The sequence below is a fragment of the Onychomys torridus genome, chromosome 13 (genome assembly GCF_903995425.1).
Source record: "Onychomys torridus chromosome 13, mOncTor1.1, whole genome shotgun sequence".
NCBI lineage: Eukaryota > Metazoa > Chordata > Mammalia > Rodentia > Cricetidae > Onychomys > Onychomys torridus.
This window is the reverse complement of record NC_050455.1, coordinates 77,383,264-77,397,152: the sequence shown is the minus strand read 5'-3', so window position 1 is coordinate 77,397,152 and position 13,889 is coordinate 77,383,264. Positions and strand designations below refer to the sequence as shown.

Genomic DNA, 13,889 nt, shown 5'->3' with positions numbered 1-13,889 from the left:
AGAATAATCTTTCATTCTATATCTATGCAAATTTTATGTTCTCTCTTAAAAAACAAAAACCAGAAACACACACACACACACACACACACACACACACACACACACACACACACACACTTATACAAAACTACACATAAATGGAAACCAAATATAACAAGCAAAAAATGAATAAGACAAAGCAACCAATACAAAAGGTCTACAAACATACATTTCAGATTGTTTATCTTGGCCAATGCCTCCTGGGCATGGAGCCTGTCTTGAAATATTAATATACCTGGTTAGATTCCACTGAGGAAAACTACATTTTCTTATGCCAATGGGTATCAATAGCAGGTATCTTCTTGATTAGGGCTACAAGCTCATGTCCATTTTGCCCTTCTCAGTGCTGGGACCCCCATTTAGCTTGAACCTGTGAAGGCCATTTGAATGATGTCACAGTGTTTATATGTCCATCAATATCAATCACTCCTGCTATGGCTGAAAAGACACTTTTATTTTATTTTTGAGTCATCCATCACCTCTGCCTCCTACAATCTTTCTGTCTCCTCCTCTACATATATCCCTGAACCTTAGAGGAGTATATTTGATAAAGAATTCCATTTAGGAATGAGTGCTTGGAAGTTTCTTGATCTCTGCACATTTTCCACTTTGGGGTCTCTGTCTAAGTTCTCATCTGCTGCAAGAAGAAACTTCTTGGATGAGGGTTGAGTGAGGTACCAGTCAATAGGAGTGAAGCTTCTAGTTAGGCACTAGCTTAAGTTCTGTGTTCAGTGAGATATGTAAGCATTCTTTTCAGCATAAGGCCTTACCATCATGTTAGGTTGGAGAGAGTAACCAATATCCTTGGCAATAGCTGCTGATGTTTTGGAGTTTCCATGGTGGCCCTTTGGCCAATGTGAAGTCACTAATTTTACAGATTAAAATAAATCATTTATGAAAGATTTGCCATTACAGATTTAGTGATTTATTTCCTTGTTATTTGGGTATCAGATGATAAACTATATATAATTCATATAAATATAATTGTGTTTTATGTTCAATCACATACTTAGATTTCCACTGAACTTTTTCTCCTGAGAAATAAAGTCTATAGGCTTGAAGACTCCATATAAAATAAATTACTTACTGTAGTTTGTGGTGATCTCACACTATTCTCTAATCAAGGAAAGTCAAACTACTTTGTTTTTGACTGCAATTTTTTTTTTTTGCTTTCAAAAAGCTATTCTTTCTCAACTATAATCCTGACACATACAATTTGATTTTATTTACTTACTTCTAGCTAGCTAAGAATAGATATTTATGCAAATAATTTTTAAGCTGAAAAAATAATGTGGGTGCTGAGATAAAAAGTGGTTATTGGTTAAATTCTTTACTGTGATCTTTATCTTGTGTCTGTCAGCTGCTTTCACATTGACTCAAATACATACCTTTCCCTTTCTCTCTTTCTCTCTCTGCCTGTCTCAAAAAAAGAGCATAATAAGTAGACATTTCTAGCTTTGAATTCTTCAATTTCCTAGTCACCAGTTCACAAGAATTACTTCAGATACCCAGAGAAAAGTAAGGCATTAAAAAAGTTGTTCTAGAATAATGGGATGTATGTATAGGAAGTCATATGAATCTGTTGTGCAATAGTTTCCTCTGTGATTCAAAACAATCCATCCTGCAGGGAAGCTCTTAAGCAGGAAGGTAAACAACTCAAATAGCTTCAGGAAGTCCCTGAAAATGATGAAATTCACTAGGCCTCTCTGTACCAGAGTAAGCAATAAACCTGAAAGTCTTCCGCAGACGGTTGAACCAAACTGAAAAGAAGACTGCGAGACCAGACCAGCTACCTGGAAGATGTTTACACCAACTGAGTCACTTGGAAAGACACTCTCTAATCTGTTGAGATACCTGCAAGCCATACAGTGTGATCCAGGTTCCTGGGTTTTGTGAGCTGTCACCCCTGTTAGGGTGAGCTTTGGTGATGCAGCTGTCAGTGATTTCCTCTTTAAGTAACCTTCATCCATATTTCTGTATAAAACTCATTGGTTCACCAAAGTTGGAATTTGGTGCTATGCATATTTTGGTCTTCTATATGGGATTTCTATCTGGGATGAAGTAGACCTATGTTTTGCATCTCACAACACAGAAAAGTTTTGTCACACCACAGAATCAGAGGCTTCTAGTCCATAACACATTCAAGAATTAATTTAATATGGGTGCAATTAAAGACAACTCTTTCTTACATACAACACTAAAAACATGAACTATAAGAGAAAATCAGCCAGAATTCATAAAAAAAAATCAATTTATGAATGCCAAAATCAATAAATTTTTTAGGTGAAGTAAATAAAAAAAAGAAATCACAGATGGAGGAAATTAGCACTCTGCTGAAGCTGGCTTCTGCCAATTTACAAGAGCCTACTATTAGAGGCAAAAATATCCTAAGTGCTAGAAACTAGAGCTGTACTTGCTTCTGAGTGGCGAATAGCTAGAATATGGTGGAAGACAATGAATGTTCTGAGGTGACAGGAAATATTCTGTATCCCAGTAATATCTTTGTCAAAAAGCAAAAGACATAAACATTCCACTCATATGTCACAATATGGAACAATATTTTTAAAAAATCAAGAAAATATTATAAAAAGTAATGACATTTAAATTACTTCCTACCTTCTTTAATTAAAAACATAAGAAAAGTTAATGAAAATATGAGCTAAAATATTTATCATAAACATCAAATGAAAGGACCTTATATTCAGAATTCCCAAATCAACAAAAGAAACAATGCAACTTTTTTTTTTAATCAACCTTGTCAAGACCTTTAAAAGGTCCTCTGGATAGGTGAGACAGTTGTTTGGCTTAAACTATTTAGAGGGCCCCAGGCAAGCAAGGGATCAGGACTCATCCCTGGTGAAAGAGTTGGCTTTTTGGAGCCCAGTGCCTACGGTGGTACACTTTGTGCAGCTTTGGTGCAGGGAAGAGGGGCTTGGACTGCCTCAACTGAATGTACCAGGCTCTGCTGACTCCCCATAGGAGACCTTGCCTTGGAGGAGGTGGGAATGAGGGGTGGGTTGGAGGGGAAGGCTGGGGGTGGGAGAGGAAGGAGAGGGGAATCTGTGGTTGGTATGTAAAATGAATAGAAAATCTCTTAATAATACCAATAAAAGAAAAAAGAATATATGTAAATGAATTTGGAATTATACTATCAAGCAATTCTTGAAAAACTTTTTGCAATTTAGCCCAATGCTTCAGATTTTAGTGTCCAATGTATATAATAATCAAGGATGTTTAAAACTATCTATAAATATGGTGATATTGTGTTCCCAATATATTGTGTGCCCTAATAATGTATCTGGGGTCAGAGAACAGAACAGCCACTAGATAGACATAGAGGCCAGAAAATGGTGGCACACACATCTTTAATCCTAGCATTCTAGAGGCTGAGATCCATCCAGATCTCTGTGAGTTCAAAGCCACACTGGAAACAGCCATGCATAGTGACACATGCCCTTAATCCCAGAAGTGATGGCAGGAAGCAGAAAGGTATATAAGGCATGAAACCCAGGAACTAGAGTTGGTTAAGCTTTTAGGCTTTTGAGCAGCAGTTCAGCTGAGATCCACTCAGATGAGGACTCAGAGGCTCTCCAGTTTGAGGAAACAAGATCAGCTGAAGATTTGGTGAGGTGAGGTTAGCTGTGGCCTGTTCTGTCTCTCTGATCTTTCAGCGTTCACCCCATAACTGACTCCAGGTTTGTTTTTTATTAATAAGACCTTTTAAGATTTATGCTACAAGTAGAGCCTACCAGTGAACAAAAATGAAGTGAATTATTTATCAAATTGAGATAAAAGTCATAATTATTGCAGGTTAATTATATACTAGAAAAAGTTGGTTTAACTTCAGCATTTTCCAAATGGTAATCACCACATAAGATAAAGCATAGCCAGAGAGTGAAACATTTATTAAGAATTTTGTGCTCATAATAGCATATGAAAGAGCAATCACTATAACAAGTATGATGAAAATAATAACAATTTATATGACTATGTTCAGATGTTTATGTGTACTCTAATGAGGGTTAGTTACTTCTACAAGGGATAACAATAACTGAATTTTTATTTTTAAATATTTTCCATAGTTATTGAAATAAACTTGATTTACTTGGAAAATTCTATCAGCAATCAGATTTTTCAAAATTTGGAAATAACTAGGGCATTAGAAATCCACTAAGAATATTAAGTACTGGTGATTAATTAAAGAAATTAAAAAAAAACAGGTATTCCAGTTTTCAATTCACAGAGACCTGCCTGTGCATTGAACAGATAGCAACAGGTTGTGCAACTTATAGCCACATTACAATCAAATAAATTTTGATAAAATTCTTAGTTTAGGAAGGGATGGAATCACATTTCGAAAAAGTTCTATAATTTTTGAAAAGCATTAGTCATGTTTTGTTTTACTGCTAATTATTTAAGGCTATATCTAGATATACAATCATCAACTTCCTCATTGCATATCAGTTTCCTATGTTCCTGAATTAAGTGGTGAACATTTCAATATCACTGTACAGTAGAAATTTTAAAATAGGGGCTGGAGAGATGGCTCAGAGTTTAAGATCACTGACTGTTCTTCGTAATGTTCTGAGTTCAATTCCCAGAAACCACATGGTGGCTCACAACCATCTGTAATGAGATCTGGTGCCCCTCCTCTGGCCTGCAGTCATACATGCTATATACATAATAAATAAATCTTTTTTAAAAAGAAATTTAAAAATAATATGTAAAATAGAAGAGGCTAGCATTGGCTTCTTTTCTTCTGTATAAGATGCGGTTACACTTAATTCTTTAAGCACTTCTTGTAACTTAAAACAAAGCAGATTGTATCACCATAATAGAGTGGACCCACATTCCAAACCAGATGGATATCTATAATAATTTCAAGCTTTTGCTCATTTATTCTTAAAGATCCATGTTGAATCACTCCTCAAGTGTTTCATATTATACCAGTGTCTGGTGTCTGATGTTTTCTTAAATAGTACTGTCTAAAATATTTATTGGTTTTTTGTAATTCTTACAAAAATTTGTTTGTAGATGGTAATCTCATAATTCTGAAATAACAACTATAAATGGGAATTTGGGGTTCAAAAATGTCTGACAGCCATAGAGTTGTACATAATGAGTGAAATTACTAAAGAAATTGTTTGGAACAGGCTGGAGGATTATTGAACACAATTCTATGAATAGCTTTCATAGGAGGAGAGTAGAAAGTGTGGACACTCCACCCACTGCACTGGCAGAAAGAGGGGGAATATGGAACTATTTGCTGAGTTGGGGATATTGGTGGCAATGGCAGACAGGCTGTTCACACTAGTAAGCTGCTGGAAATGCAAAGATCCTACCAAGTAGAAGGCCAGGCTAAATTCCCAGAGCACCCGTGTTTGGAGCTGAAGTTGTTTCTGTTTTTCCCATGATGGATCTAAGGTCTGAGGATTAAAATGAAATACAGCTCTTCATCATAGTCAAATACACAGATGCTGAATAGTCAGTGAACCACATTTCTATACTAACTGCATCAATCATACATGAGCTTTCTTGGAAAAATAAGTAGATACTTAAGGTTAGCCCACCTTGACTCATTTGACCATACATGATGCACATCAGGATACTTGCCTAGCTGTGCAAAGAGTTTTCTTGAAGAAAGAGAATGGGAGTATAGAGCAAAAGAACAATGCAGCAGTGTGGAACCTGTGTGCAAGTGAGAACTCCCATTAGGGTGCACTACCCTGTAATGGTCTAGATATTCTCTGAAAAGCTCTACTTAAACCTCCAAAGGACAGTCAATTCCTGAATTGCTTGCCATTAGTAATACAGCAACACAGAAGTAAACCTAACCTCCAATAGTAGTAGCTAATTAGCAAAGATTCTCCATGCCCCCTCCCTTTCTTTTCTATCCCCTTTCCCAAGACAGACACCCCCAACAAAGGAAGTTATAGAAGAATTAAGATGTTGGAGCAATCTGTTGGGTTCCAAAGCCACTGACTTCCCCTGAGAGAAAGGAGGGTGAGATGTTAAATCCAGATCGCAGTGGCTGAGTAATTAATTGATGACATAAAGATGAATCTATCCTCATGTCTGACAGTGAACTAAGAACTGAGCATGTGTTGCAGGTAACATCATAGATAAGAAGAGGATAAAAATAGTTATTCTGTAGCAGCAACAGAAAATAAACTATTTTTTAAAACTACATCATGCTCAATCTGCATCTGTTTTTGAACTAATTACAGGAATAAATTTAACTTGCATGCTCTCTTTTATAAATAATTTTAGTTAATTCTTTAGAGGTATTTTAATAGGGAAGATGTACAAATAGTGAGTTTACCTCACATAATCATAGGTAAATAGGAAAATATGTAAAATTCAAAAAGCATCAACTTTTCTGGTTACATAGTCATGATTAGTCATTTCACAACTATTTAAATAAATGTGCATAATTCTTAGTTTTGTTTATTTATTAATAAAATATATATCTTAAAAATAAATGAGTGTTCTACTTTTTGCTGTGGGAAACCATGGAACTGAAATTCAGGCAAATTGGCAGAATCGAAACTGTAGATAAAACTTAGTGCAAAGAGTGACTCAAAACCTAAGATCTAAGCAATGCCTTATTTTGTGGGACTTACATTTCTGAGCCCTATTTAACTTGTTAAAAGGAAGAGATAGATAATACCAATGTAAGGATTTCTATGGATGGAAATTATTGTTGGATTTAACCAATTTCTGTGGAAATGTAATGTTTCAATAATGTGTGCATCTCCTGTCTTCTAGCTATATAGGATAATTAACACTACATTTCATCATATCCAAGGCTACCATCTCTAAAGAAGAGGGAGAAGCGGGATGGAATGGATAAAAGTTACCAACAACCAACTAATGAAAGGAACATTTTTTGAAAAAAGGGAATAATTGGTACTCAACAAACATTTCTCAAATTTATTCTAGCAAAGACGAACTAATGGTACCACCATGCTCACAAACACACTAGACTTTGTTACATGCTAAGCGCATGGAATTTTAAACACCATCTTTTTGCAAATGCTATTTGTAACAATAAATTTGATTCAACAGATGTATCTCTTTTCTGGTCTGTTAACATTTCTACCTGTGTTTTGTATCTCTTACAAAAAATTGAAATTATCATGGTGATATATGAAAAGGAAGAGGTAGAAGGAATAACAGTGATGACTTTGGACAGAGTATTGAACTACCCTCCAAATTTACATCTCTCTACCTGTATGTAGTACAGCTCTCAGACCTCATCAAAGAAATTTCTTTGTACAGTTGGTGTTGGTTAATGTAGAAACTCAGAACTGGCTAAACAACAGCAAATAAGTGACTGTGTAGTACACAGCCACAATGGAACATCTGTATCACACCCCCTCCCCAAAGGCCAGGGATTGTAGGTCCTAGATGTTCAGAATGACTGACAAAAAACAGCATCTTTGAGACAAGAGAGAACCACTAAACTCATGAACTCAAGTTTCAAGTCAGTCACAAGTTATTTAAAATGGGTTAATGAGAAAATATTAGAGCATGATTTTGAGTGTGCAGGTTTGTCCTACTAGAACACGGCATAACATTTTACAAGCTTTGTTTTCTCTACCATTATTTCAACTTGGCCATACTATAATATTAATTTTACATTTAAAATTTAACATTTAACATTTTAATTTATTAATTTTAAATTTAGTATTACAAATCAACAATGTAACAAATGTGGAACTCAAAATGTGAAAGCTTTGTCATCTCCTGGAATAAGTAAAAACTCAGATCTGCCTAGTAGAGATGCCATGGCTGTATGAAGCCTTGATTCTCTGTTTAAATCTACCTTATGAGCAATTTTTAAAGACATAAAAGTCTAAAAATTGGTGCTTGGATCATGAAAATTAAATATTTGCTCTTTCATTTTAAAAGTAACATTCTTTGACAATGTTTTAAACTACTCACCTCATGTACTTATTCCACCTCCCTGAGAGATTGTTGATAACTAATACCTGTTTGGGCAGGTGATGTCATTATCTTTATTGATGTGGCAGATGATGTCATTGTCTTTATTGGTGCAGATACAGATGAACTTCTTCTACTCCCCCAAAAAATAAAAGTAGCCTTTCACCCAAATTTGAACAAGAAAATCTAATTATACTTGTGAGTCACACAGAAGAAGACATGGAAGTAGGATGTGGAGAAGTTTCCAGGAGGAGATGGAGACAGATGAGAGATGGAGATGGGGTGAAAATGACTAGAATTCATCATACAAATATGGAATGCTGTCAAACAGAAAAAAATGTAAAAAGGAAACATCACAAAAAAATGTAGAGGTGCCCATTGAAACCACCCACACTGAAATGACCTGTCAACAAAACCCTTCACAAATGTTAGTAGTAATTAGCACCATTTTAATTGAATCTAAAATTCCTGAAAACCCAGTCACTAGTAGATAATGAGTTTTGAATATATATAGCACAAAAAAATATTTCTAAAGGTAACTGCATTATTTCAAATATTGTAAAAAAGTAGCATCAAAAGAAAAATTGGAGATTCTAAACCATAAAAACAAAATGTTAATTTGAGCTGTATGGTTAAAACATATTTGAGGCAAGGAAAAGTCAGAGGCAAGAGAAAGAAAAGGAATCCCATTGGCAATACCACTAGCTTTGCATTTCCTACAGCTGTCTGGGAGGTTGCTTTTGAGACAATTATCCAATCACACTTCATTTTCATATATAAATGGATCCATGGTTTTGATACCTAGAACAGTTTGTTATGTGACTCTTTTAATTCACTTATTATTAATTCTCTATCTCCAAAGTTCTGAAAAAGATTGATATTAATTTCTCCTTTATAAAGTTTATCATCGACATTTGATCAGATAGTTATTTCTGTGAGAATGAAAAGGTATTTTGGCTATTTTGTGTAAGTTTCATGTATTGTTCATTGATAAGGTTATTTGAATGTGTCCTACTTTTATGATAACAAATTGGATTATCTATCCAGGGTCAAGAGTCCAAAGCAGTAGTAGTCATATTTAGTTCTGCTTGCTTATTTGAATATTTTGGAGGAAATTCATTTATAACATCATGATATTGATTCTTTAGCTATCTTCATATTGAAATTAATGGAATGAAAAATAGAGAGGAATATTTTACTTTCCACTTGTTGAACAGCAGTTTCCCTATGCACAAAAGATGCCACTGAAATATGTTGAACTACAGATATAAATGATAAACTTCATCAAATGTGTCTTAACCAAAGAAGTGTGTTCAACCTTATCTAGATTTCTGAGTCTTGTCATTGGGTTCAGTATCATTTATACAAAACTGTTACATGAATCTGTTTCTCTTATTTATTATATATAATCCCACTGAAAGGAGAAATATGGTGTGTATTTGACTGGTGAAATACTAAATGTCTACGCTTTAAGTGGTTGAATGTAAGAATAATATAAGATATGGAATAAGTACATACTTGTGCTTTTTCATTGTAGATAACTAATGGGGCAATGCTCTTAATTTTCAGCTAAAACATTGATCTCCATTGCTATTTCCTTGGAATGAATGTGAAATCCATATACATATTAGTTCCATGGGTCAGTAACCAAAGTAAAAGATGAAAACAAATTATCTTTTGTTTAAAAAACATCTAGAACTGAGTATAAATGTGTGCCATGTGGCTATCAGTGTTCAAGCCTTCATGCTTAAGTTAATTTAATCCACTTGGAATCTGAATACTATTCTTTGACTTACAGAATCCTTACTTGATAAAATACCTGCCAGAAAAAATTCTTATTATCCAGACAATTCCCACTGAGCACCAGCAAGCATTCAGTATTTAAGAACATGGCATTATGATGGATAGTAACACATTTCAAAATGTGCCTTCTAACTACAACTGCTTCAATGTGCTTTTCAAAATAATTAATTCAACCACACTGCTTCTTCAGCACTCTCCACAATTAAGTTATAATGTACAGAGACCTTGCCAGTAATTCTTAAGCTTCTTATCATGATGTTATTTTTCAACATGCCTCAATTTTCACATCTTCTATTCATTGTGTATTTGTCTTTATTCATATGTCTTCACAGATAGATATTGATTACTTACTATAAACCAAGGATATGGTGCTAGGAAGCACACTTATTTTATTCAGCACTTTATAGGTTCTTTATTTCCTGGAACTAACAAACCCTTGTTTTCTCAAAGTGCACTCAATGTATTTAAATAGGTATCAAAGGCTACACAACTTTGCAACAACCTTGGAGATGCACAGAAAATTACAAAGCAAGGTTTAGAGTTACTGCCTAATAATAGGATTTTCAACTGTAAATATACCAGAGTGGAAGAAATTATATATCTTTAGATTGTTTACCAAGGGCATGTCTCAAGTTTTGTAGAAGACAGTAATGACTGTCTATAATTAATGTATGCCAACTGGCCCTGACTACATTGTTTTTACATGTACACTGGATTATTTTACAGTCCCTCTATAGCTAGGGAATCACTCTAATTGTACATGAAATACTTCAGGTCACAGAGGTGAAAATGATTCAGTATTTATTGGTTTTTTTTAATTAAGGAATTTTTTATTCATTTTACATACCAACCAGAGATGCCCCTCTTCACTCTTCCCACCCCACCAGGCTTCCCCCCAACCCATCCCCCATTTGCTCCTCCAACAATGTAAGGCCTCCCATGGGGAGTCAGCAGAGCCTGGCATATTCAGTAGAGGCAGGTCTAAGCCCCTCCCCCCACATCAAGGCTGTGCAAGGTGTCCTACCATAGGTAATGGGTTCCAACAAGCTAGCTCATGACTATTAGCAATAGTAGAGAGGGTGCCTGAACTGGCTTACCCCAGTGAACAGATCGGTTAATACCCTAACTGTCATCATAGAACCTTCATCCAGTAACTAATGGAAGCAGATGCAGAGATCCACAGCCAAGCACCAGGTTGAGCTCCAGATCAGTCAAAGAGAGAGAAAAGGGATCCATTATTAATTTTTAAATAAATAAGACAATCTTGAAAAGGTTGTGTTTATGATAACCAATTGACTATATGAAGAAGCAGAATAAGCATCAGGTCGAAAGAGACTCTACTTACCTATTATTCTAATGTTTCAATGGTACAGTTTAACTGCTGTGGATATTGCTCTGTGTAAATAAAGTTCTGATTGGCCAGTGGCCAGGCAGGAATTATAGGCGGGACAAGAGAGAAGAGAATTCTGGGATGTAGAAGGCTGGGGAGGGACACCGCCAGCCGCCGCCATGAAAAGCAACATGTAAAGACACCGGTAAGCCACAAGCCATGTGGCAAAGTATAGACTAACAGAAATGGGTTAATTTAAGATAGAAGAAGCAGATAACAAGAAGCCTGCCACGGCCATACAGTTTCTAAACAATGTAAGTTTCTGTGTGCTTTCTTGGTTGGGTCTGAGCGACTGTGGGACTGGCAGGTAAGAGAGATTTGTCCTGACTGGGCCAGACAGGAATACTCTAACTACATTTAACTATTGCACAATCCTCACTATAGAATGTGTATACAATATAGCATTGTACAATGAGAGAGTGAATGAATGATTGATGATAGTTTAGTGAACTTCTTTCCTCAAAAAATAGTATTTTGCAGTGTACATCAATGTTGTCAAGGACTGTGAGAACACTTTTTTGATTTTCCCCATGCTTTTTGTTTCTTTGTAGAACGATTCAATGTCTATCTCATGCCTACACCCAACCTGGATATTTATGGTGAATGCACAATGCAGATCACTCATGAGAATATCTATCTCTGGGATATCCACAATGCCAAGGTCAAGTTGGTGATGTGGCCTCTTAGCTCACTAAGAAGATATGGTCGGGATTCAACGTGGTTCACCTTTGAGTCAGGAAGGTAAGTTCCAATTTCATGACAGAAATGCACAGGTGTGTAACAGAGTCCTGAGAGGAAAATTCTGGCCACCATTGTCAGGTATAGGCATTATCTTTATAAAAGGTGGAAGTCAACAAATAAAAATATCTATTGTTTCTTATTAATCATTTGAAAAACATTATTAATTATATTTCAGGTTAATTACTCCAGGCAATCATCTCAGTCTCATACATGTATATCAAGCTATTTTAATAAAGGTATTAAAATGTTACAATACTAATTTTGACACATGCAGTAATATTCCTATACAATTAAATATGTCCTTGATTGCATTATTTGTGAGTTTATTAAAAGCAAATGATATTAAGTGCTGTTTTAAAATTATTTATATAATACATTTTAGGTTTCAGATAAGTCAAACAATTTCTTCATGCTACTGTTCATGCTGGTAACATTAGTGATTAATTTAAAATTCAAAATGACTGAAGAAATTTTGGCAAAGTCACAACTGTCATAAAGCAAATAGGGTGACTTTTTCATCACAGCATATGGCTGATGCCCATAAATGCTTGAAATGAATGGATTGTTCACAATTATGCATAGACATGAAATTATACATGAGTTTCAAACAACCAAATTAACATTTTTAATCCTCAGATCTCTTTGGGAAAATATACACCTAACATGAGACTTAAATTTGGGGATTGTTTTCCACATCAGGAATTGAACTCAAAGCTTCCTCCCTATGTGAGTACTCTAGCCAAAGAGTGGTCATATATTGTGTATCCTAATAAACTTATCTGGGGATCAGAGAACCTAGCCAGCCATTAGATTAGACAAGAGGCTACATAGTGGTGGCACACATCCTTAATCCTATGACTTGGGAGGCAGAGATTCTTCTGAATCACTGTTAGTTGAAGGCCACACTAGGAATAGAGCCAGGCATGGTGGCACACATCTATAATACCAGCACCTGAGATCTCATGTCTTTGCTTGGGAAGAACACATGCTTTTAATCTCAGAAAGTAATATGGCAGGACACATAAAGGTATATAAAGCATGAGGAAACAGGAACTCTCTCTCTCTGTCTTGAGGCTAAGGATTTTGTAGAGGTAAGAATGAACTGTCTTGTTCTCCTTCTCTGATCTTTCAGCTTTTACCCCAATATCTGGCTCCAGGTTTTTTATTAATAAGACCTTTTATGATTCGTGTTGCAATTGAGCTACATTTTCAGCCTAGGTTTAAGATGATTATGTAACAAAATGACAATTAATGCATCAGTCTTCCCAGGTGAGAACTGATTTAATACACTGTTCAAAAGAATTCATAGCCTTAAACAAAATAATGGCTAAGGTTCCAATGCATGTGACATAGCAACTTTAATCCATAAAATTTTCTTCTTATAAAATGTTTAAATATTCATGTATAGTTGGGTTCTAATAATATTCATCTTGGACAGGTCACATGTCTCTTAAATTTTAAGAACAAAAATCCCTCAGCTGCAGTAATTTTCCTAGAATGAAGTACTTTTACACTAAGGAAATATTACACTTTATCATGCTGATTTCTCTGAAGAGTCTTGAATCTTGTGTTTACTTAGTAACTTTGAGATCATTCAACTATCGATTCCTTTCTGCCTAGAAACTCAGGGTACAATAATGATGACATTCCACATAACAATTGAAAATAAAATTTTCAACACAAGAACATTTTTAGAAATGTACACTGCTTTAAAAACTATCACATTCTAGAAAAGGGATGGTAATCTTTTAAAGATTCACTCATCTAAGATAAATATTGTTTAATAAACTTAAAAATTAATGTTATAGGGGACTAGTGAGATAGATAAGTTAATAACATGTTTAACTACAAGCATGAAGACCTGATTTCAATTCCAGAATACACACAATAAAAACAAAACACACAAACAAAAAACAACCTTGGGCATCATGATCTGTACCTGTAATCCAAGCACTAATGAAACAGAGAC

At 35.1% G+C, this 13,889-nt stretch overlaps 1 protein-coding gene across 1 annotated transcript in view; it reads left to right on the top strand.

The window, feature by feature from the left end:
* Positions 1-13,889, top strand: part of Dok6 (docking protein 6) — a 465,356-nt gene that overhangs the window by 280,486 nt on the left and 170,981 nt on the right. The window contains exon 5 of the mRNA XM_036204473.1: positions 11,731-11,920. Coding sequence (XP_036060366.1) covers positions 11,731-11,920 — 190 coding nt within the window. The remainder of the gene's footprint in view (positions 1-11,730; positions 11,921-13,889) is intronic.